The sequence below is a fragment of the Berghia stephanieae genome, chromosome 7 (assembly GCF_034508935.2).
Source record: "Berghia stephanieae isolate SIO BIC M18660-M18661 chromosome 7, UCSD_Bste_1.3, whole genome shotgun sequence".
Lineage (NCBI taxonomy): Eukaryota > Metazoa > Mollusca > Gastropoda > Nudibranchia > Aeolidiidae > Berghia > Berghia stephanieae.
The window spans coordinates 52,476,474-52,502,382 of NC_088366.1; the positions used below are offsets into that span (position 1 = coordinate 52,476,474).

The window sequence follows — 25,909 nt, forward strand, 5'->3', positions numbered from 1 at the left end:
ATATACCTATCTATCTATATATCTATCTATCGACACATCTACCTACCTATATATCTATCGATTTATCTACCTACCTATTTATCTATCTATCTGTCTATCTATCTATCTATCTATCTATCCATCTATCTATCTATCTATCTATCTATCTATCTATCTATCTATCTATCTATTATTCTTTAACCATAAGCTTCGTCGAGGATTTGAAAAAAATAATCTTGCAACATTCTCAAGAGTTGTAAAAACGACTACAGTCATGGATTTCATATTCTAATGATAAGATTTCTCTAACACTTTAACAAATTTATGAACTACAACACAACGCACGGAGGAGTGTATTTAATCTCACTCATTGTTTTCTATACTTTTACCCTTTCTCTTTTGAGTTTTGTGTAGATTCTTACATTGCATTGGGTTGGTCCCTGTTTGACTGATGTTTTTACTTGTGGTTTTCACTTTTGATATAATATTGGTATTTGATTTATGATTCTATATGATGATAACAATAAAAATTATACGAATAAATGCTGTCTTTCTTCTTCTTCTTCTTCTTCTTCTTCTTCTTCTTCTTCTTCTTCTTCTTCTTCTTTTTCTTCTTCTTCTTCTTCTTCTTCTTCTTCTTCTTCTTCTTCTTCTTCTTCTTCTTCTTCTTTCTTTCTTCTTCTTCTTCTTCTTCTTCTTCTTCTTCTTCTTCTTCTCTTCTTCTTCTTCTTCTTCTTCTTCTTAGTCTTCTTCTTTTTCTCTTCTTCTTCTCTTCTTCTTCTTCTTTCTTCTTCTTCTTCTTCTTCTTCTTCTTCTTCTTCTTCTTCTTCTTCTTCTTCTTCTTCTTCTTTCTTCTTCTTCTTCTTCTTCTCTTCTTCTTTTCTTCTTCTTCTTCTTCTTCTTCTTCTTCTTCTTCTTCTTCTTCTTTCTTCTTCTTCTTCTTCTTCTTCTTCTTCTTCTTCTTCTTCTTCTTCTTCTTCTTCTTCTTCTCCTCCTCCTCCTCCTCCTCCTCCTCCTCCTCTTCTTCTTCTCTTCTTCTTCTTCTTCTTCTTCTTCTTTCTTCTTCTTCTTCTCTTCTTTCTTCCTTCTTCTTCTTCCTTCTTCTTCTTCTTCTTTCTTCTTCTTTCTTCTTTTTTCTTCTTTCTCCTCCTCCTCACTCCTCCTCCTCCTCCTCTTCTTCTTCTTTCTTCTTCTTCTTCTTCTTCTATCTTTCATTCTTCTTATTTCTATCTCTTCTTTCTTCTTCTTCTTCTTCTTCTTCTTCTTCTTCTTCTTCTTCTTCTTTTTCTTCTTCTTCTTCTTTTTCTTCTTCTACTTCCTTTATTTACCTTTGGGGTAATGTCGCAAGTTTTACATATTCCTCATGGCAATGTTATATATACTGTAGGATTCTTGTTAAATTTACTTGTTAAAGTGGTATCTCAATAATTTTGACAACTCACACACTTGTTAATGGCCAAGTACTCATTTCATACCTTAGTACGGTGAGAGAATGTGAGTAAAGAGCCCAGGACCACAGAGCAGCACATTTCCTTGCTGCGTAAAACGCTGTCAAACAATCCATAATATGATTCAATAAGTCTGATGTCACGTCCGCCCAGCAACGAGCAGCTTGGCTCTAAACAAAGAAGCTCAGTACTTTTTATTCTTCATGCTGGATATAACTTTTTCACATGTCATGTGATCAGAATGTATAAACGTCAAAAAATGATCAGATTTATGTTTTTCTCCTCTGGATACACTTTTATGCTCGTCGGAGAAGTATTTCATAAGGGTGTCCGCCATTGTTCCGATAGTTTAGAACACGTTACTAAGTTACAATGCGTCATTCCGACGTCACGACTGTTGAAGCACGTGTCAGCACGAGATTTTTTGGGGAAAACGATGAATTCATCTCATACTTTGTGGTGCGTAATTTTTTAAAACATTTTTTACAGTGTAAAATCTTGAATTTTATGACAGCGGTTTTAAAGTAGTTTTTTTATAGGTCTTAAAGACGAAAACTTTTTTGATATGGCATCAACACGGTCCAAAATCTATATTCAGTTAAGACAAATTAATTCAAAGGTTGAAGGGGTGAAGCGCTATATAAATGCCATTTATTATTATTATTATTATTATTATTATAATTATTATATTATATTATTATTAAATTATCATTATTATTATATTATCATCGTCATCGTCATCATCATCATCATTATTATTATAATTATTATTATTATTATTATATTATTATTATTATATTATTATTATTATCATCAATCAACATTATTATCATTATTATTATTATTATTATTATATAATATTATTATTATTATATTATTATTATTATTATTATTATTATTATTATTATTATTATTATTATTATTATTATTATTATTATATTATTATTATTATTATTATTATTATTATTATTATATTAATAATAATAATAATAATAATAATAATAATAATAATAATAATAATAATAATAATAATAATAATAATAATAATATATTTCTATAGCGCCTTAGCATCCACTTAAAAGTGCTCTGCAGCGCTTTACAATTAACTCAAACGCACCCCCCCACACACACACACACACAAACACAAACACACACACACATACACATACACGCACACACATACCCACACATATGTATATAATATTTTTTTTTTTTAAATCAATCATAAAAACCAAAAACTTCAGCCTGTCTGTAGATTATGATTAGGGTACGTATGAGGAAACAGTCGGATAGGTAAAGAAAGAACTTTGACCGACATGTGGAAGTAACTAAGTCGGTTTTCGAAGTGTTTTTTTAATTTAATCCACATTCATCACGTTTTCCTGTAACTTTTGCAAAAACACGTATTTACATTTTTGGACAGAAAACTCGTTCTTCAACTATCGATCGATTAAAATGACTCTCATCTTGGACAAAAAAAAACATATTCTCAAACCTGGGACTTCGCACCAGGTTTGAGAATTTTTTTTTTTCCAAGACAATGGTCATTTTAACCGATCGATATTTGGAGGACGAGTTTTCTGTCCAAAATTTACAATCCGTGTTATTTTCAATTGTAGTGCAGTATTAATATTATAATGATATCGTCCTTCCTTATGGGAGGCTGACTACCGTCCTGACTTACTACCCGTCCTTGTTTGAACAATCACAGACTTTTCCTCTATTTGCCGAGATACCTGGGACAGCACGTTCTTTCTTCATTCGTCACTCAGTCAAACACTCATTTCTCACCCGTCGACTCAAACGGGTATTACATATCGATGAACAAGTTCCCCCTAAAATAAACGATTTTAAACCGAAAATGACAAGAAATTTGACATTTACGTTTCTGTCACTTTCAAAAACCATAATATCCAATACGCTTCATAAAATGCTATAAACTTAATTCAAGTTTTAAAATAATATTTTTCACAATGGAATCTATTTTGAATTTCTGAAACAATCCGATATATCACCGTTTTCGGGCGAAATGTCACATATTCATTTCCTTGATTTCAAAACGAAGTAATAATAAATGAATATCATTCGCCTTAAGTAGACCAAATTCAAATTTCAAACGAATCCGTTTCTGTGAGATTGGTTACATATTGAAAACTTCCTGGTATTTCCAGCTTCAACTATAATTTGGTCTTCAAACGGATGTGAACAAATTAATAGGACTTTATTACCGAACGTAATTGTTGGCTTGTTTTATTTTAAAAAATAACTTTGTTGTAATGGACAATATTTAACGTTGGTTTGAGAATATTCCAATGACAACGATGAGCTCATTTTTTTACGTTATCAGACCTGTAGTTAAGTGGCCCTAACTTCAAACCGAGGCGCATTTACATTCTCACATTGCTTCAAACCAATCATTTATTCTGATTTTAGTTACATACTGAAAAGTTTCTGGTTTTTCTAGATCTAATTTGGTCTTCAAACCAATCAACTATTGTGTTTTAGTTCCTTTATGAAAACTCTCTGGTTTTTCTAGATCTCATTTATTGTGCGATTTTAGTTACATACTGAAAAGTTTCTGGTTTTTCTAGATCTAATTTGGTCTTCAAACCAATCAACTATTGTGTTTTAGTTCCTTTATGAAAACTCTCTGGTTTTTCTAGATCTCATTTGTGCGATTTTAGTTACATACTGAAAAGTTTCTGGTTTTTCTAGATCTAATTTGGTCTTCAAACCAATCGTCTATTGTGTTTTAGTTCCTTTATGAAAACTCTCTGGTTTTTCTAGATCTAATTTGTGTGATTTTAGTTACATACTGAAAACATTTTTTTTTTTGGTGTGTTTTTGTTTTTGTTTTTTGTTGTTGTTGTTTTTTTAGTTCTGATTTATTAGTTAATCTGAAGCAATAATCAATTAAACATAAACCAAAAACTATTCTATTGAATGTTATAGGGAGACGTTTTACATCAAGGCTTCTTTTAAACGTTCTTTCCGTGATTGGCTACTCAAACATCTGAAGGTAAGTCTATTTTGTTAGCTTTTGACAGCTTTTGAATAGATTTATCAAAGTGACACATTAAGTAAGGAGCAGGCACTGGTGTAAGATAAAGATATGAAAAAGTGTGTGCGAAACAGTGGCCGTCCAGCAGACAAAAGCAGGGAGAAAAGTACATTAAAAAATAAATCCACCCCAACAAGGTCTGAGGTTCGATTCTCAGTCGAGGCAGTCTGATTTTTTTTTTTAAAGATGGGTTTTCTCTCTTGAACTATTCCATAGAAGGCACCGGCGTGTATAGATAGTATGCGCTTGGCCAAGGAGTTCACAACATTGCCATCCGGAAGTATAACGGACTAACACACAAACTCTGTGTAACCATGAACTTTTATAGTCTGGTTAATACAGTTTAGTGAGAACAACTCACAAACGCGGATGGCAAAAACAATAAAAAAGGCCTGAGTGACGTCATCTGCATACTATCTATACATGTATAGATAGTAAGCGCTTGGCTAAGAAGCTCATAACATTGCCATCCGGAAGTATAACGGACCAACACACAAAACTGTGTGTATGCATGAACGTTTATAGCCAGGTTAATACAGTTCAGTGAGCATTACTCATAAACGCGGATGGCAAAAAACAATAACAAAGACCTGAGTGACGTCTTCTTCGAACTATCTATACAAATAAGTGCATGGCCATTGCCCCTTTTTTTCAGTTGTTTATCGTTTGACTTCTTTGGTTTTTGTTGAAGCTGTGGACTGTCCAAAAAAAAAAAAAAACAAAAAAAAAACATTGATAAACTTTAAAAAGTGAATAAAAAAGCTTAAAAGTAATAGCAAAATTATTAACATGGAACGTTTCGGGCTCAAAACTCTTCCTCAGCCAACAACAACAACAAAAATAATTAAAACGATAAAACTTCATGTAAAAACCCTATTATTCAGTTTGTTTGGATTTCATAATATTAATATTTGTGAAATATTGTACATTTCAATCGCATAAATTTGTTGTTGGCTGAAGAAGGGTTTTGAGCCCGAAAGATCCCGTGTTATGAAGTTTGCTTTGCCTCTCTAGCTTATATATTTTTAAATACACACCTTTTCATATTTTGTCCTGCATCTTGTAATCTGACCAACGTGCACATACATTTGCAGGTCGACGTTGATCGCAATTATTGATGCTATGTCCTTAGTTAAAATATTCACAACATGCGCCAACCGGATATAACGTACTGGTACATAAAACGACCTGCAATCTCTAAAGTCTGATTATACAATTTAGTGAGAATTACTCATAAAACTGGCTGGTTAAAAAACAATAACAAAGAGCCGAGTGGCGTCAATTTTGTTCCTTCTATATTACATGACTAATCACCTCACAAAAACAAACCTGAGCTTTTATATAGTGCAAAAATCCACTTCACATATGTTGAAAGCGCTTTACAAGGGGCCCCTAGCCTACATGTAGGACGAATCATGACGCCTGTTCGGCGATAATACAAGTCTATTTTGTTTTTTTTTTTCGGAAAAAGACAACGTTGTTAACGGCCCGGTAGGTACTCATTTCCAAGGATTCAACTATGCGCCGCATAGACTTAAACAGGGACTCGAACCTTGGACTAGACCACATGGTCGTATAATTATATCACGTGACTCATTACCTCGCAACGGTATTATTGGGACAGGGTGAACCAGATGCCTACATATATATTTTTTTTTCTATGTCTCGGTCCCTTTGTCTCTTTCATTTCAGTTCATACTTTCTATTCCTCGCGGAACATAGGGCTTCAATAGAACATATCCCCCGTATTCTGTTCTGTGTTCTTGAACATAGGCTTCAACAGTACATCTTGACCGAATTCTGTTCTGTGCCTGTAGAACATAGGGCTTCAACAGTAAATCTTCACCGTATTCTGTTCTGTGTTTGTAGAACATAGGGCTACACCAGTACATCTCCACCGTATTCTGTTCTGTGTTTGTAGAACATTGGGCTTCAACAGTACATCGTCAGTGTATTCTACTCAATGTCTGTAGAACATAGGGCTTCAACAGTACATCTTCACCATATTCTAATCTATGTCTGGAGAACATAGGGCTTCAACAGTACATCTCCATCGTATTCTGTTCTGTGATTTAACAACATAGGGCTTCAACAGTACATATAAACCGTATTCTGTTCTGTGTTTGTAGAACATAGGGCTTTAACAGTACATCTTCGCCGTATTACATATGTTATGTGTCTGTATAACATCATAAGGCTTCAACAGTTCATCTCCACCGTATTATGTTCTGTGTTTGTAGAACATAGGGCTTCACCAGTACATCTCCGCCGTATTCTATTCTCTATCTGTAGAACATAGGGCTTCAACTAGTAAATCTCCACCGTATTCTATTCTGTGTCTGTAGAACATAGGGCTTCAACAATACATCTCCATCGTATTCTGTTCTGTGTCTGTAGAACATAGGGTTTCAACAATACATCTCCACCGTATTCTGTTCTTTGTCTTCTTTTTCTTCATCTCTCCCCAGGACATTCCAGCCAACTTCACCTCTTCCTCATACGATCTTCTCCATGATTTCTTTGGCCTCCCAACCTTCCTTTGTCTGGATGGAACAAATTAATTAAAGAAATCGAATACATGCCGTCCTTCTCGACCTTTCCATCTCTTCACCTTCTCTCTCTAATTTAAACTCTCTCTAACACTCTCTTTTTCTTTCTGTCCCAAAACCCCTCCCTCCCACCTCTTCTCTCTCTCTCTCTCTCTCTCTCTCTCTCTCTCTCTCTCTCTCTCTCTCACACACACACACACACACTCTCTCTTTCTCTCTTTCTCCCTGTCTCTTTCTGTTACTTTCTCACTTTCTCATTCTCTCAAACTCTCTTGCTCTCCCCCCCCCCCCCCCCCAATAACACTTTCACACTCACTCTCTCCCTCTCAATTTCTTACTCTCTTTCTCTCCCCCCCCCCTCCGCCTCTCTCTCTCTCAAACTCTCTATCCCCCTCCCTCTCTCTCTCTTTCAAACTCTCTTGCTCTCCCCCCCCCTCCCAAAACTCTCTCCCTCTCTCCCCTCTCTCTCCCTCTCTCAAATTCTCCCCCCCCCCTCTCTTTCTCTCTCTCTCCCTCTATCTCCCCCACTCCCCCCCCCCTCTCTCCTCTCCCCCCTTTCATCTCAGACGTATTTATTATAATCCAAACATCCTCGAAGACTCCAGCTAAGATTAAAACGAATAATCGTGTGTTTGACAAGACCCGTTTTTTAAACCACTTAACTGCCGTACTTTGAAAAAACACGTTTTTAAAATTTGGCCAGAAAACTCGTCCTTCAAATATCGATCAATTTGAATTACCCTCATCTTGCCAAAAACTCTCAAACCTGGGACTTGACTTCGCGAAGTCTTTGATAAAGTTTGAGAGTTTTTGCCAAGGTGAAGGTCATTTAAATCGATCGATATTCGAAGGACGAGTTTTCTGGCCAAATTTATAAATACGAGTTTTTCACAAGTACGGCAGTTAAACTATTTGTTCAAAGAAAAATACATACTTGAATAATGTTTAATGAGAAATCATCACATACAGGCGAGCCGGGCTAGTCTAAATATAGGCAAGTCAATTAGCAATAGAGGCACGGGAGGGATTGGGTGACCATGAGGGGGGAGAGCGGAGGGGTTGGGTGACCGTGAGGGAGGGGGGGGGGGCAGGAGAGGGAAGGGGGGATAAGAGATCCGCATAGCTCAATCGTTACGAATCACCTCAAAGTATTAAATCGGGCTGACTGGGACGAAGAACGATTTTAGAGTTAAAATGGTTCTTAAGAATTAGATGGTTTTTTTAGTTTGTCCATTAAAAATTATAATCCAATAAAACCTCCAAAAAACCCAACAAAAACAACAAACAACAAACAAACAAAAAGAAAAACAAAATAAAAAAAATCAACAAAAAAACAAGACAAACAAAGAAAAACAAAACAAAACAAATACTAGAATCAAAACACACACAAAATTAGACATGACATGAAATTTCAAGATTACATAAATTGTGTGTAAATGAGACATGACATGATATTAGAGATTACATAAATTGTGTGTAAATGAGACATGACATGATATTAGAGATTACATAAACTGTTTGTAAATGAGACATGACATGATATTAGAGATTACATAAACTGTGTGGAAATGAGACATGCCATGATATTAGAGATTACATAAACTGTGTGTAAATGAGACATGCCATGATATTAGAGATTACATAAACTGTGTGTAAATGAGACATGACATAATAATAGTAGTAGTAGTAGTAGTAGTAGTAGTAGTAGTAGTAGTAGTAGTAGTAGTAGTAGTAGTAGTAGTAGTAGTAGTAGTAGTAGTAGTAGTAGTAATAATAATAATAATAAAAATTATCATCATCATCATCATAATAGTAATAATAATAATAATAATAATAATAATAATAATAATAATAATAATAATAATAATAATAATAATAATAATAATAATATTAATAATAATAATAATCATAATCATCATCATCATCATCATCATCATCATCATCATCATCATCATCATCATCATCATCATCATCAGATGCACCATCATCACATGCACCATCATCATCATCATCATCATCATCATCATGATCATCATCATCATCATCATGATCATCATCATCATCATCATGATCATCATCATCATCATCATCATCATCACATGCACCATCATCATCATCATCATCATCATCATCATCATCATCATCATCATCATCATCATCATCATCACCATCATCATTGTTTTAATGATAATGATAATATGTGTCCACCCAGATCCCCATTTATCCCAACTCCTACACCAACCAGACTCCATCTCAAGATGAATTTTCTGTCAAAAGCCACATCTGTGATGGCCGTCGTCTTGGCTGCTCTATCATTGTCCACGACTGGTGAGTAAGAAATGTGAATTGCTGCTCATTACTGGGTTTGTTCGTAGCCTTCGTAAACAAATAGCTTGACACTAGAACCGTAGCCATCGTAAAGTTATCGCCTGACACTGATCAAAAAATGACGTCAAAATGCCAGTCTTTTGCCACAAAAGAAAAGAAATCGTGAGTTGTATTCAATAGTTCAACGAATGGGACCACTTGTTTCCATGAGCACTACTAACGACAACTCACTAAGCGGTGCAAAAAAAACAAATTATAATGACGTCGAACTGCCAGCCCTTTTGGATTTCACTGTCAGGCTATAACATAACGATGGCTACGCACTGAAACCCAAAAAGACTGACATTTTGACATCATTATTCAAATAATAATAATAATAATAATAATAATAATAATAATAATAATAATAATAATAATAATAATAATAATAATAATAATAATAATAATAATAATAATAATAATAATAATAATAATAATAATAATAATAATAATAATCCTAATAATAATAATAATAATAATAATAATAATAATAATAATAATAATAATAATAATAATAATAATAATAATAATAATAATAATGAAAAGAAGAAGAAGAATAGATGGAATTTGTGTAGCGCATTTTCAAAATTATATAATTCACGCTCAATACGTTTTACATTGGTTGAAGCCCACAACCCACAACCCACAACCAACCCACCCACCCACACACACACCCACACGCGCGCGCGCATACTCACACACACACATACACACAAAAACATACGCAGACCCACAATTGAATATTCACACATAGGGTTATAACAGGGCACACACACACACACACACACACACAAACACACACACACAGACACACACACGTTGTTTGCCTTGGGTTATGACAATATAATATTTCTCAGATTAAATACAGGCAGACGTGAAAAGGAAATGTTTATAGATAGTATGCAGATGACGTCACTCAGGCCTTTGTTATTGTTTTTGCCATCCGCGTTTGTGAGCTGTTCTCACGAAACTGCATTAACCAGACTATAAAAGTTCATGGATACACAGAGTTTGTGTGTTGGTCCGTTATACTTCCGGATGGCAATGTTGTGAACTCCTTGGTCAAGCGCATTCTATCTATAGTTTCGATTTTTAAAAAAATTAATAATTGTTTGTTCCCTGGTGGTTCTGGGGATATAATTCCATACACGGGGTCGGTCCCATGACGGAAAAGGATCGCCCGCCAAAACAATAGGATTTAATTGTGCGGCTATATGGTCTAGTGGTATGACACTCACTTTCGGATCGGAAGGTCCCGGGTTCGAGCCTGGCGCTTGGCGCATAGTTGAGTCCTTGGAAAAGGCTCTTTACTCACATTCTCTCACCATACTCAGTTGTAAAATGACTACCTGGCCGTTAACAGCGTTGTCTTTGTCCGAAAAATTGTAATATCGCCTAACATGCGTCATGTCCAACATGTTAAATGTTGCTGTTGACCAGGGACCCCTTGTAAAGCGCTTTGAGCACATTCAGTGGATATTGCGCTATATAAAGCTCCATTTAAACTCTATCCTAGAGATTTTTGCTATTTTTCAATATTGGAAAAAATGTATTAAAAATTAGTATGTAGGTCTACATAGGAAATTTTATTCAACTACCATCATCATGTAAAAACCAAAAACAATAGCTTTGATACTCCACCTGTAATCATGTGTCTCATAGAAATGTAATAAATGGGCATGGGGTAAAAGTAACCCGGGTAAACTACAGATATAGATAGTATGCGCTTGGCTAAGAAGTTCATAACATTGCCATCCGGAAGTATAACGGACCAACACACAAAACTATGTTGAACTTTTATAATCTGGTTAATACAGTTTAGTGAGAACTACTCATAAACGCGGATGGCAAAATACAATAACAAAGGCATGAGTGACGTCATCTTCGAACTATCTATAGTTTATCACCCGCGTTTATGAGTACTTCTCACTAATCAGTAATGACCAGACTATAAACGTTCCTGGTTACACATAGTTTTGTGTGTTGGTCCGTTATACTTCCGGGTGGCAATGTTATGAACTTCTTAGCCAAGCGCATACTATCAATAGTCGGTGTTAGGGTTGAGTGAGTTAATAAGAGGAACTAAAAGTTTAGTGATCTAGAAGGTGTATAAGGATGTAATAAGTTTTTTTAAAAAGTAGACAGGGGCTTTATCATTTCAACATAATTTAAAACATATCATTGCGATTTAGTAATTTAATCTCTCTCTCTCCCTCCCTCTCTCTCTCCCTCTCTCTCTCTCTCTCTCTCTCTCTCTCTCTCTCTCTCTCTCTCTCTCTCTCTCTCTCTCTGCCTGATTGGTAGCCAGTGCAGTTCCTAGAGAATTGGGAGGGGGTGGGACACATACGAGCTTGTCTGAAAATTAATTTTGCGGCAGTGTTCTGAATGGCTTGAAGACGAGAGATTTTATCTTGACTTATACCTACCAAAAATATTAATAAATTTGTATTTTATTTGTCTATTCATTTGTTCATTTATTTATCTCATTTTATCTAGTTATTTATTTATTCATTTATTTATCCATCTATCCATTTATTTATTTATTTGTTTTAATATTTGTCTATTTATTTGTATTTTATTTGTCCATTCATTCGTTCTTTTATTTACCACATTTTATATGGTTATTCATTTATTCATCCTTGCCTTTTTATTTATATTTATTTATATACACATTTATTTGTTTTTCATTTATATATTTATTTGGGGTTTTTTATTCCTATTTTTCAACAATTTATTTATCTATTTATTCGCAGTTTATTTCTCTGTTTATTTATTTATTTATTCATTTATTTATCTCTTTAATTATTTATTTTTTTTTATTCATTTCCTTTCGTAATGAACTAGGTGCATGCATTATAAGGTCTGATAACCGAACACAATTATAGGCCTGATTTCAAATTGTTGTAATGGACGGTATTTTGCATCAGTTTGTAATTATTCCCATTACAACAATGAGTCCATAAAGGTTTGGGTTATCAGACCTGCAAACAACAAGACTTTGGTGATGAGCATTAGGCCCGACGTGTACATATTTGCAGGTCAGATAACCGAACGCATTGATGGGCTTGATTTAACATTGCTGTAATGGACAGTAATTCTGCGTTTGGTTGAGAGTATTTCCATTACAGCAATGAGCCCTGAACACCTTGGCTTGTCAGACCTGCAAATAAGAAGTGATAAACAAAAAAAAAATGATTTTAAATATAACAGCTTTGTAAGAGAACAAAATACCAAAACCGATCGTTTCGGACTCAAAACTCTTGTTCAGCCAGTGACAAGCATAATAAAAGCCAATAAATACATCACTTAAAAATCAGATTGACAGCCTGGTAATAGTTGCCAGGTCCTTTCAGTAATTCGATCTTGTTCCCTATTTGGTGTTTTGGTCTTTTTTGAAGCTGTTCTGTTGATTTGTCTTAAATATTTTTCACACTCCACCATTTCTAGCAGCTTAGTATCACTTTGCCCCCCCCCCCCCCCCCCCCCCCCTAAAGAGAACAACAAAAAACAAAACTTGAGCTTTTATATAGCGCAATATCCACTCAACGTGCTCGAAGCGTTTTATAAAGGGTCCCTGGCCAACAGCAACATTTAACAAATAGGACGAGACATGACGCCTGTTAGGCGATCTTACAATTATTTTCCGACAGATACGACGCTGTTTTAATGGCCAGGTACTCATTTTACACATGAGTACGGTTAGAGAATGTGATTGAAGAGCCTTTCCTAAGGACTGAACTATACGCCGCTCAGAGCGGGATTCGAACCCTGGATCTTCTGCCCGAATGCGAGTGTCATACTACTAGAGCACATAGCCGTACACAATAAGACTACTTCTATAGGCTGCTGCACTTAAAACCAAACAAAGAACTCTATACAAATCTTTCTTACCCGCTGCAATTAGGAATTAACACATGTCATTATTTAACCATGTAGTTCTAATGCTTTTCATTTATTACTAATATCATTATTTCTGACATCTTTAATTAATGAGGGAGAACGTACATATAAGAGCGAGTGTGAGAATGAATGATCTGAATGTTTTCTGCGGCACTAAATCACAACTCGCTTTGATACATTGCTATTGTTTTGTTGTATGATCATCTATCCTGCTAAATATCTTATCTTGAGCCCTGTAAAAGACAATGAAATATCCTGTTTTGGATTAATAAAGATTATCTTATCTTATCTAATTACAATTGTTTTCTTTGTATCCAGAGGCCCTTCGTCTGGCCCCACGGGTGATCAGTGGGATATCCATCTTCAACCGATGCAGGGCCCCTTACAACTCCATGGTTGCCCTGCAGTTCTTCGCCGATTATTATCCCGTGACTTTCTGCTCGGCCGTGATGATTACCGATACTTACTTGGTCACAACAGCCAAATGTTTATTCAAGTAAGGTGGTTGTTTTTTCTCTATTTCTCAATCATTCTTCTACAATTAAAGTTGCAGATTGGTTGAAAAAAGAAAGAGAAGATAAGAAGGAGGATGACAGAAGGAGAAGAAGAAAGAATAAAGAATGTAGGAAAGAGTTGGAAGATGAAGAAGAAGAGAGAGAAGAGAAGAAGAAGAGAGAAGAAGAAGAAGAAGAAGAAGAAGAAGAAGAAGAAAAGAAGAGAAGAAGAAGAAGAAGAAGAAGAAGAAGAAGAAGAAGAAGAAGAAGAAGAAGAAGAAGAAGAAGAAGAAGAAGAAGAAGAAGAAGAAGAAGAAGAAGAAGAAGGAAGAAGAGGAGAGAAGAAGAAGAAGAAGAGAAGAAGAAGAAGAAGAAGAAGAAGAAGAAGAAGAAGAAGAAGAAGAAGAAGAAGAAGAAGAAGAAGAAGAAGAAGAAGAAGAAGAAAGAAGAAGAAGAAGAAAAGAAAAGAAGAAGAGAAGAAGAAGAAGAAGAAGAAGAAGAAGAAGAAGAAGAAGAAGAAGAAGAAGAAGAAGAAGAAGAAGAAGAAGAAGAAGAAGAAGAAGAAGAAGAAGAGAAAAGAAGAAGAAGAAGAAGAAGAAGAAGAAGAAGAGAAGAGAAAAAGAAAAGAAGAAGAAGAAGAGAAGAAGAAGAAGAAGAAGAAGAAGAAAAGAGAAGAAGAGAAGAAGAAGAAGAAGAAGAAGAGAAGAAGAAGAAGAAGAAGAAGAAGAAAGAAAAGAAGAAGAGAAGAAGAAGAAGAAGAAAAGAAGAGAAAAGAAGAAGAAGAAGAAGAAAGAAGAAAGAAGAAGAGAAGAAGAAGAAGAAGAAGAAGAAGAAGAAGAAGAAGAAGAAGAAGAAGAAGAAGAAGAAGAAGAAGAAGAAGAAGAATCTTCCTGTCAAGCATTCCAGTCACGAGATGTATTTAACTGCTTGGATTTCGATACAAATCAAATATGTACAGTCCACTCCGGATAATCGCAATACCTTGGGGTCAGCGAAAATGTTGCGATTAACCGACGTTGAGTTTCCTGTCCACGGTGGCAACATTTTCCCTCTGAGTGTACACGGGCTTGGGACAGTCCATGGCTCCGGTATCTTTGGTCGATGTCAGATAAAATGATGGGCCACTGTCTTCAGGGCCGCTTGTTGTAAGTTTTTATAGCAATTTTGATTTTACTACCAATCAGTTGTTGTAAACATTGTTCGTAGTCCTTCACAGACTGAGCAATTTGGTTGAAACAAAATCCATATGGCAGCCATGTATCGATTTTGACAAGCAAAAGCAGCTCTGATGCAAGTCGACATCTTATTCAGATTGGATTAACTTTCGCTCTTTTGTTCTCAACTTGTAAGAGTCAAAGAGACAATGAGCTCTCACAAGACTCGTTGGTCACAATGCACAGTTAGTTGTCAATCCCAAAACAAAGGATATCATTCAGCCTCTCCTTACAACTGACATTGTCTATCTGTTAGACTATGCTTAGCCCCCTCGCCCCCTATCTAATGGTCACAGATGACCTACAAATCCATACTGCAATGCCCTCTTTTGTGTCTAATAGAGTGGTGACACACTACTGTAGCATTCATTGACCCTCTCCTTAATCACTTGCATCAAAATCGTCACATTTTTTACGATACAATATACATTTTTCTCATTCAGATTTATTTTGTACATCATAAACTTTGAAGAATGATCTTTGTCTAATTAATAAGAATATAAAGTTGCTTTGTACAGAGCTTGTTTGAGTTTTAAAAATCTATTTTTCTGCTGGGTAAGCCTGCCATTTTTGGGAAAATACTGAAAAGGATCGGTAAGGAGAGAGTTAAACCCGCTCACTCTTGATTCTTCAACCTGTCATGATTTCACCCATGATGAAATATTTCTTGAACTTGCCACTTTTTGAGCTCAAAAATTTGTTGCGATTAACCGAAGTTTGCTGTAAAATTAACCAGTGGCTTTTATATAGAATTAATTCCGTTTCTTGGGAAATGTTGCAATTGACCGAAATGCGACTATCTGGAGTGGAGTGTGTACTATAAAACATACAAATCCATATTTGCCCTGCACTTCTTCGCCCCGTTACTTTCTGATCGATAATGACCAAAGGCTTATTCAGGTAAGGTCAGTTTTTTTCTTTCTTTCTCTATTTTCTTTTTAGCTAAATGCATCGCATCAATAGCACAATTTATGCTATGCGTGTAGATAAGACACTCACGACATCCACCTGCCGGATATAATGTACCACTACACAAAACTATGTGTGACCTTAAACGTTTATAGTCTGATTGATATAATTTAGTGACAACTAAATATTAAAATGTCTGTCTAAAAACAATAACAAAGAGCCGAGTGATGTTAATTATATCCATTTAATGCGCTCAAAGCGAGTTTTTGTTTTTGTTTGTTTTTGTTTTCTTCTTCTTCTTCTTCGTTCCCGTCACGTCACATGGTCAGTCCGGTCTGGTGAATGAAGCCCACAGTGGTCCTGAGGTCGTCCTCACTTCCGTACAGCTTCTTTGAGTATGGGGTTGGGTCAGGCCAGAAGTTCCTTCTCAACTTGTTGTACTTTGGACATTCCATTAGGACATGATGTCCATTTTCATTTTCAAGTCCGCAGTCACATTGTCCAGAGGCACCTGCTCTGGACATCCTCCACATATGTTCCTTTAACTGGTTGTGCCCAGTTCTCAGTCTGAAGATGATGACCTGTTCCTTTCTGTCGAGCACCTTGATTGGGTCATTCATGTTGTATTCTGGGTGCTTCTCTCTCTATCTCTGAGACTGGATAAATTTGGCCATTTTGTTAATTTCTCCTGTTGAGTACATTGGGAGGGTTGCTGCATGCGACTGCCTGCCTTTGCCAGTTGGTCAGCGATCTGATTTCCAAGTATCCCACAGTGTCCTGGAATCCACTGCAGTACCATGTTGGTAAACTTGCTTAGCTTCATGAGGTCTTCCACCAAGGCGTCTATATCATCCGCAAAGGACATCATTATATCCTCCAGAATTTTCTTAGCATCTGTTAAAATCACTATGTGTCTTGGTTTTTCATTTTCTGAGAGGATTTGCTTAACAGCTTCATGGATTGCATCTGCCTCTGACTTGTAGATTGAAGTGCGAGTACCAGTCGGTTTGCTGATCTCCTTTTGTTGACCATTTGTGTACTCGATGTGCACTCCCAGGCCCCCGCATGTGTGTTCTTTATTGCATGAACCATCTGTATAGATTCTTGTCCATTTTTTTTCAGGGTAGTTTTGATCTATGCACTTCTGTACAGACTTCTTGATTTCTTCGCCGTGTTTTTGTTTTGTTGAAATGTCACCAACGGAAGTCTTGATTTTCAAGTGATTTTGCCTTTTCCAAATTGGTACTCTGATATTTGCTTTGCATTTTTGGGTCATTATTCCGTCAAGTTCGTGATCTTTTTCAATTTGCTGGGCTCTTTCAATAAAGTGGGATCTTTTCAGCCGCCTAGTTTTCTTTTGTTGCGCTCTAGCGTGAAGAGGCTGATCTGTCATTGTTTTCACGTCTGTGTATTGTTTCAAAATTTTTGATTCCCTTCTTTCTGATAGAGATGTAAGTCCTGTTATGGTTTCCATTGCATGAATCGGTGTCGATTTCATTCCTCCACTTATTATCCTCATGTTGCTGTTTTGCACTTTGTCCAGTTTTTCCATTTGAGTTTTGGAGCAGTTTCCCCATGCAGATATCCCGTATTCTAGCCCTGGTCTCACATATCCTGTGTAAGTTTGTTTCAGTATATCGGAGCTAGCTCCCCAAGTTGTTCCAGCTAGTTTTTTCAAGAGTTGTGTTCGCTTTACCCCAACTTTCTGACTGTTGCTGATTTGATTTTTCCATGTTAGTCTTGGGTCAAAATGGACTCCTAGGTATTTTGGTGCGTCGTCTTTTTCTAATTCATGGTCTTCAATACGTAGCTTTGCTTTTTCGTCTTTTGGGGAGAGGCTAAATATTGTGAACTTTGTCTTCACTGCATTTATTTTCATCGCCCAGTTGTCAGTCCATTCTTTGATATTATCCAGTGTGATTTGCATCCTGTGTTGTGCCTTGATTAAATTTTGGTCAGAGCTAATCAGAGCTAGGTCATCTGCGTACATCGACATTTTCACTCCTCGACATAGTGTTTCTCTTATATCATTTACATAGAGAAGAAATAGTGTAGGTGATAGTACTTCACCTTGTGGGACTCCATGTTTTAGTTTTGCTTCTCTACTTTTGTGACCTTGTGTTGTTACTCTTGCCTTTCTTGTTTTTAGGTAGTTTTGTATCCAGTTGAGCATGTTATGGGATACTTTTGATTTTTGTAGTTTATATACCAGACCTTTTTTCCACACTTTGTCGAATGCTTTTTCAAAGTCCACCCATACCACAATTTGTTTCTTTCCATCCTGAAACGAGTCTTCTATTTCTTGGGATATGTAGGTTACTTGATTTTCAGTACTCCTGTGTCTTCTGAAACCAGCTTGTTCATTTATAAGCACATTATAGTTTTCAAGATACCACATCAGTCTGGAGTTGATAATTCTTTCTATCAGCTTGCACATGCAGCTTGTAAGACTTATAGGTCGGTAATTTGCGGCTTCATTTGCTTGTTTTCCTTCTTTCTTAATTGGGACAATAAAAGCCTTTTTCCATATATCTGGTATTTTACCAGTTTTCCAAGTGCTGTTGTAGAGTTGTAATAGTTTCTTTTTCGCTGTCTTTCCAAGATGGATAAGCATCTCATTTGTTACTTCGTCTGGGCCTGGCGATTTCTTTGTTTTTAACACTTTGAGAGAGCTTTCTAGTTCTTCCATAGTTAGCTTCTTTGCCATTACTTCATCTATGGCTTCCTTGAGTTCCTTTTTTTGTTTTCTGCATTCTTTTCTAACCCTTTCCTTCAGTTCTTTTTCTATTGTGTTGTCACTAATTTTTTTGAACTGCTCCATGAATAGGTCTGCAGCTTGTTGTGGACTGACAAGTTCTCCTTCTTTTTCCAAAGCGGGAGGGGCGTAGTGATTCGGTTCTCTATTTAGGGCTTTTGTAAGTTTCCAAAGTTTATTTCCATCTTTTTCGAAGTTAAGGCTATGCGTTTTTTCTTTCCATGCCATTTTGGATGTCGTTGCCATTTCTTTTTTAAAGGTAGCTTCTGCCTCTTTATATGCTGCAATATTGTCATCACAGGGGTCTGCTTCAGCCTTTTCTCTTGTTTCCGATACTTCATTACTTAACTGATTAAGATCGTCTGTCCAGAGTGGTATATAATTTTTTCTTGCTCCCCTTGGGATACTTTCTTTTGCTGCTTTTAGGATGGCCTTTGTCAGTTCTTTTGCACTTTTGTTGACATTCTTGGTTTTACAGTTTATGTTTTTGCAGTGGCTGTCTGTAAGTTGTTCAAAGCTTTCCCATTTTGCTCTTTTGTAGTTCCATCTTGGGATAGTTTGTGTTTTGTTTTCATTTTGATGATAGAGGTTTGTGATGATTGGCCTATGGTCGCTACCACCCAATTGGGGCTGTACTGTTCTATTTATCGTCTTTGCCATATCATCTGTGACAAACGTAAGATCTGGGGTAGATGTGGTTTTCCACGCTCTTGAGAAATATGTGTCCTCATCTTCATCATCATACAATAGTTGAAGTTTTGTTTCAATTTGCCAGTTTTCAACTGTTTCACCACGTTTGTCCATATCTCCATATCCCCAGCTTTGAGAGTGACTGTTAAAGTCCCCTAGTACCAGACATCTTTCTTCCTGGATTTTTATCTTGTCTAAATGAAGCTCTTTGTTTGGTGGGCAATAGCAGTTAAAAATCAGGAGTTCTTTCTTTCCGATATATACTTTAATTTGCTGTATTTCTGATTGCTCTTGTGTATCAATTTTTATGCCTGCGGTGGGGTAGTCGTTTTTTACTAATGTCATCACGCCTCCTTTGTGATCCTTTCTATCATGCCTTATTACCTGGTACCCTCTGATGGCAAATCTCATGTTGTCCGTGAGGTGAGTTTCTTGAATGCAGGCAATTTTGATGTCCTGCTCTTTCAGTCTCTTTTCAAGGGCTATTTTCTTCTTCGCAACGCCCTCAGCATTCCAATGGAGGATTTTAATTGTGTTTGGTGTTCCAGTCGCATGTAACCTTGATCCTCCTCCCTGGTTCCGCAAGATGAAGTCAAGGTACCACCAGATCGCTTGGGTGGGCCATTGAGGCTCGGCACTAGGCCCGTCCGGCGGGATTCCACGGGCTTCGCACCACATCGGATTTGATTATTGTGACGTGTCATATTGGGATTTAAGCATGCAGTGGCAGTTTCCAGTTTCCTGTGATATTTGCGCCTTCCGGCCCCGCTGCTCTGTCTTCGGCGTGCTGTTTTTCAGGATTTGCTTCCTTAGCCTTTGACCATCCAAGGTCTGTCCACAAGGCAGTGGCGGTTTTGCTTCAGAGTGTCCTTCTCCTAGATCGATTGCGGTCCCCTGTTAACGAACTCGATCTGTCCGGGTTTTTGTTCGGAGTGTCCTTCTCTTAGATGGATTGCGGTCCCCCGTTTACGAACTCCATCTGTCCAGGTTTTTGCTCAGAGTGTCCTTCTCTCAGATGGATGTCGATCCCCCGATGACGAGCTCCATCTACCCGTGGTCAGATGGTCTAAGTTGGGAATCCGGGAGGATGTCCTGTAGAGAGTCAGTCCCTTTTCACCCCTCCCCCACGTCGTGGACAACACCCACACCCAAGGGTGTGGACTAGGGGAAGCTGAACTCGACGGTTGATTTCCTCCCTTCTTCCTTCCTTGTTGACGATGCTGACCGTTGTAGATCATTCTTGGTCTGGCCTCTCACTTACGATCATCGAGACACGCAAGCCCTCCGACCGCGACAAGGTCATATGATCCATCGGAGAGGTTTTTGTTTTAATTTTTGTTTTACTTGTTGCCTTAACATTTGACAATTCTGACAATTCCTATGTGTTCCTTTGGACAATTCTGACAATTCCTATGTGTTCTTGGACAATTATGACAATTTCTATGTGTTCCTTTGGACAATTCTGACAATTCCGATGCGTTCCTCTGAACAATTCTGACAATTCATATGCGTCCTCTGAACAATTCTAACAATTTCAATGCGTTCCTCTGAACAATTCTGACAATTCATATGCGTCCTCTGAACAATTCTAACAATTTCAATGCGTTCCTCTGAACAATTCTGACAATTCATATGCGTTCCGCTGAACAATTCTTTGGCCGAATCTGACAATTCCCATGTATTCCTTCAAACCAGATTGGCCGAGAACAAGGTCCAGGTGGCCACAGCAGTGATAGGAGAGAAGGACACGATAATGACTGGAGAACCAGAGGAGCAACGTATTGGCATCAAGAGCTTCAAAGTCCATTACAACTACAATAGCACTACAAGAGGTAAAAAAAAGCTTGAGCTATTATATAGCGCATTATCCACTAAACTTTCTCAAAGCGCTTTACAAGGGTTCCCTGACCGACAGCAACACGTAACATGTATGCAGAGCAAGACGTAACGCTTGTAGGCGAAATTACAATTTTTTCGAAAGAAACAACACCGCTGTTAACGGCCAGGTACTTATTTTACACCTGATTACCGTGAGAGAATGTGAGTAAAGAGTCTTCTTCAAAGAGGCAACTACGCACCGAGCGAGGCTCGAACCCAGGGACCTTCCTAACCCAAAGCGAGTGTCATATCCCAAGACCACATGGCCGCACAATGGAATGAAATCCAATACTGGTTAACTGTCGTACTCCGGAAACCCGTGTATTGAAAGATTTGGCCAGAAAACTCGTCCTTCAAATATTGATCGATTTTAATGTCCCTCATCTTGGCAAAAAATCTTAATCAAACCAAAAACTTTATTAAAGACTTAAGAATATATATATATATATATAGGGGCGTGGCCTAGCCATTTCAATCTCGTCCTCTTAATTTCCGCCCCTATTGCATCATCATCATCATCATCATCATCATCATCATCATCATCATCATCATCATCATCATCATCATCATCATCATCATCGTCGTCGTCGTCACCATCATCATCTTTGTTCTCTTCCCCCCACCTCCTCGCCTACCACCAGCCAACGACATAGGTTTGATAGAACTGGCCCGTCCAGCCCGACTAGGCCGTTGTGTGAAGCCTGCCATCCGTATGGAGAAGGACACAAATGCTTGTGATGATCGTCGTGTGTCCTGCATCATTTTGTTCTCTTACTCTGGTACACCAGCAGATAGGGTGTGATGACTGGCCGCGTCCAGCCGCACTAGTGGTTGTGTGAGTGGCCATCCGTATGAGTAAGGAGTAATGTTGTGATGTATGTATAGGATAGTACTGTAGATTGTGATGGTCGTATAGTATGATGGTTGTGTATGTGTTGTTGTTGGTTGGTGGTGGTAGTGGTAGTAGTGGTAGTAGTAGTAGTAGTAGTAGTAGTAGTAGTAGTAGTAGTAGTAGCGTCAGTAGTAGTAGTAGTAGTAGTAGTAGTAGTAGTAGTAGTAGTAGTAGTAGTGGTAGTAGTAGTAGTAGTAGTAGTTGAGTGGTAGTAGTTAGTATAGTAGTAGTAGTAGTAGTAGTAGTAGTAGTAGTAGGTAGTAGTAGTAGTAGTAGTAGTAGTAGAAAGTAGTAGTAGTAGTAGTAGTAGTAGTAGTAGTAGTAGTAGTAGTAGTAGTAGTAGTAGTAGTAGTAGTGTAGTAGTAGTGTAGTAGTAGTATGAGTGGTAGTAGTAGTAAGTAGTAGTAGTAGTAGTAGTAGTAGTAGTAGTAGTAGTAGTAGTTGTAGTAGTAGTAGTAGTTGGAGTGGTAGTAGTAGTAGTAGTAGTAGTAGTAGTAGTAGTAGTAGTAGTAGTAGTAGTAGTAGTAGTAATAGTAGTAGTAGTAATAGTAGTAGGTAGTAGTAGTAGATGATGATGGTTGTTGTGATGGTAGTGGTGGTGTTGACTTGGAGTTTGTAATGGTTGTGGGGGTGATGAAGGTGGTGATGGTGGTAATGATGTTTCAATGATCATTTTGGACCACACAGATAGTTTCTCTTGACATTGTGTATTTGTTTGACAATAAACATATATTAATTATTAGAATCTAAATGGCGCAGGGTTGGCTGGGCATAATCTATTTGCAGGGGCGTGGCTATGTTGGTTGAGTTTGGTGCCAGGCATCACGTCCATCTTTTAAAAGTGGATTACAGCATTTAAAATAAAGATACAACTGAGAAATGATGTATACCGCCTTTCACTTATTTAAGTAAGCCTTTTCTTTCAATTTTCTTTCTTTTGTATTTACAAATATAGCATGTTTTAAGTAATTTTCTTCTGATTCTAGCGCCACTTCATACTGTAAGCATGCCACGCCACTGTCTATTTGTCTTTATAAATTATTCCCTATCACTTCTATCTTTTCCCTGCCCAGAGAGCCAAAAACCCATGAACAGCCGTCTTCCCCGTGCAGCCGCCGTGACAGTGTTCAGTGACCTCATTACAGTACTTCTTTCGTCGTCTGCTACATCCACGGAGCAGCCTCCTATCGGAACTCTGTATGCCGAAACTATCAACCCGCGGCAAAAGGCTTGCTTTGTAAGTAAATATGTTTTGCGCTTGGCTAACAGTGGCTATGTGTTCTTGTGGTATGACACTCGATTTCGGATCGGAAGGTCCTGGGTTCGAGCCCCGCTCGGCGCATAGTTGAGTCCTAGGAGAAGGTTCTTTATTCACATTCTCTCACCGTATTCAAGTGTAAAATGAGTACCTGGCCGTTAACAGCCATGTCTTTGTCCGAAAAAAATGTAATATCGCCTTAAAGGCTTCATGTCCCTTCCTACATCTTAAATGTTGCTGTTGACTAGGGACCCCTTGTAAAGCACCTTGAGCACATATAGTGGATATTGCGCTATATAAAAGATCAATTATTAATTAAGAAACTCACAATATGGCGACGGAGAAACATGTTCGGATGGGTGTGACGTTTCAGACATGTCGGAGAAAATGCGGTAAATGGGTGGCGAGGGCAGAGTTAAATCTAATCATTATCTTTTAGTGTTCGATGTAAAAAGATGGGAGAAATTCCGTAAGCTCCTCGGTCTAGCCTCTCTTTCGGTATTTTCACCGCGGATCTTTTGTCAGGCGTTTATCTATTCCATTTTTCAATATATCGTAGCATTTAAAAACTCAAAAACAAACCTTGATGGATTAGTGAAAGTTTTAAATTCCTAACATGACCATTTTTTGGTTCTCCGTCGCCATTTTGTCGTTGTTGTATTGAAAGGAAGTGCAAAGCAGTCCTGGTGGCTTTTGTGGTAGATTATGCTTTCACTCAAAGCACCAAACGTTTATTTATACTACTACCACAACTACTACTACTACTACTACTACTACTACTACTACTACTACTACTACTACTACTACTACTACTACCACAACTACTACTACCACAACTACTACTACTACTACTACTACTACTACTACTACTACTACTACTACTACTACTACTACTACTACTACTACTACAACACAACTACTACTACTACTACTACTACTACTACTACTACTACTACTACTACTCTCTACTACTACTACTACTACTACTACTACTACTACTACTACTACTACTACACTACTACTACTACTACTGCTTCTACTCTCTACTACTACTACTACTACTACTACTACTACTACTACTACTACTACTACTACTACTACTACTACTACTACTACTACTACTACTACTACTACTACTACTACTAACATCATCATTATCATCACCATCATCACTATCATCATCATCATCATCATCATCATCATCATCATCATCATCATCCCCACCACCATCATCATCATCCCCACCATCATCACCACCAATCATCATCATCATCATACATCCTTTTCACCAGCAACACCACACCACAACCTTATCCCAACCTCTATCTATTCTAGTTCGACTGGGGCGGCGTTGTGAGCTGCAGACGTAACGGTTACAACGTCCTTCGCGGCATCATCAGCAACCACAACTGCAACTCGGAGAGATCCCTCCCCGTTCTCATCATCGACATCCCCTACTACCAATTCTGGATCGACAGATGCACCAGCTCCTGGAGTTCTTGCGCTGCTCTCAGGAGTTAAATATGAGACACGTCGCGTCTCACTGGTGCTTATGACGGAATGAACTCTGTTTGGAAAGAATTGAGTTTAACCCTCTCCTTACCAACCTTAGGAAAATCGTCACATTTGTTTCGATACAACCAACATTTTTCTTATTCAGATTTCTTTTGTACATCATAAAAATTAAAGAAAATGAACAGTGTGGTGTAGAGCTTGTTTTAATAAAGAAATTATTCATTGGAAGAACTTACTGCTATTGTGTTTGAGTTATAAAAAATCTATTTTTGTGTTGGGTGTGTAGTTTTGGGGAAAGTCTTGAAAATGGCTGGTAAAGAGACAGTTAAAAGAAAGTTTAAAACGGCCATACTCTGGATACAGGGGTTCTCTGTTTATACGTTTAATAATAATTGAATAACTGAAAGCTCATACTATAAGATAATAGTTTTTAAAAAGGCATCCTTGTCAACCGATTGTATGTACTTGGCTAAGAAGCTCACAACATTGCCAGCCGGAAGTATAACAGACCAACACACAAACTATGTGTAACCTTAAACGTTTATAGTCTGGTTAATACAGTTTAGTGAGAATTACTCATAAACTGGGATGGCTAAAAAAATAAATAAACATAATAAAAATAATAATAATAATAATAATAATAATAATAATAATAATAATAATAATAATAATGATGATGATGATGATGATATAATAATAATAATAATAATAATAATAATAATAATAATAATAATAATGAAATAATAACAATAATAATAATAATAATAATGATAATAATAATAATAATAATAATAATAATAATAATAATGATAACAATGATGATGATGATGATGATGATGATGATGATGATGATGATGATGATGATGATGATAATAATAATAATAATGATAAATTGCGCTTATATAGTGCATATTCCCGGTGAAGCGTTCAATGCACTTTACAATAAAATCTCGAGATTAAAAAAGAAACATAAAAACATGACATACAAATATTAGCGAGA

The 25,909-nt window shown here is 37.0% G+C and overlaps 1 protein-coding gene across 2 annotated transcripts; it reads left to right on the forward strand.

Annotated features, from left to right (window-relative positions):
* Positions 1-3,514: 3,514 nt before the first annotated feature.
* LOC144977468 (myeloblastin-like) lies at positions 3,515-25,144 on the forward strand. Of its 2 annotated transcripts, none has more exons than XM_078922716.1 (8): positions 3,515-3,660; positions 4,306-4,446; positions 9,250-9,365; positions 13,623-13,800; positions 21,062-21,198; positions 21,886-22,023; positions 23,210-23,373; positions 24,730-25,144. In XM_078922716.1, the coding sequence occupies exons 3-8, from the start codon at positions 9,296-9,298 to the stop codon at positions 24,913-24,915; spliced, it is 873 nt and encodes a 290-aa protein (XP_078778842.1). In that variant the 5' UTR covers positions 3,515-3,660; positions 4,306-4,446; positions 9,250-9,295; the 3' UTR covers positions 24,916-25,144. The 2 variants fall into 2 exon arrangements, with proteins under 2 accessions (XP_078778842.1, XP_078778841.1); XM_078922715.1 differs by having other exon boundaries at positions 3,552-3,660; positions 4,380-4,446.
* Positions 25,145-25,909: the final 765 nt, after the last annotated feature.

What these genes read in the sequence shown, in the direction of transcription:
- LOC144977468 (XM_078922716.1), top strand. Translation starts at nt 9,296, where the DNA reads ATGAATTTTCTGTCAAAAGCCACATCTGTGATGGCCGTCGTCTTGGCT. An exon ending in ACAGCCAAATGTTTATTCAA is followed by an intron (nt 13,801 to 21,061) that starts GTAAGGTGGTTG and finishes CCTTCAAACCAG; the next exon opens with ATTGGCCGAGAACAAGGTCC. An exon ending in CTACAATAGCACTACAAGAG is followed by an intron (nt 21,199 to 21,885) that starts GTAAAAAAAAGC and finishes GCCTACCACCAG; the next exon opens with CCAACGACATAGGTTTGATA.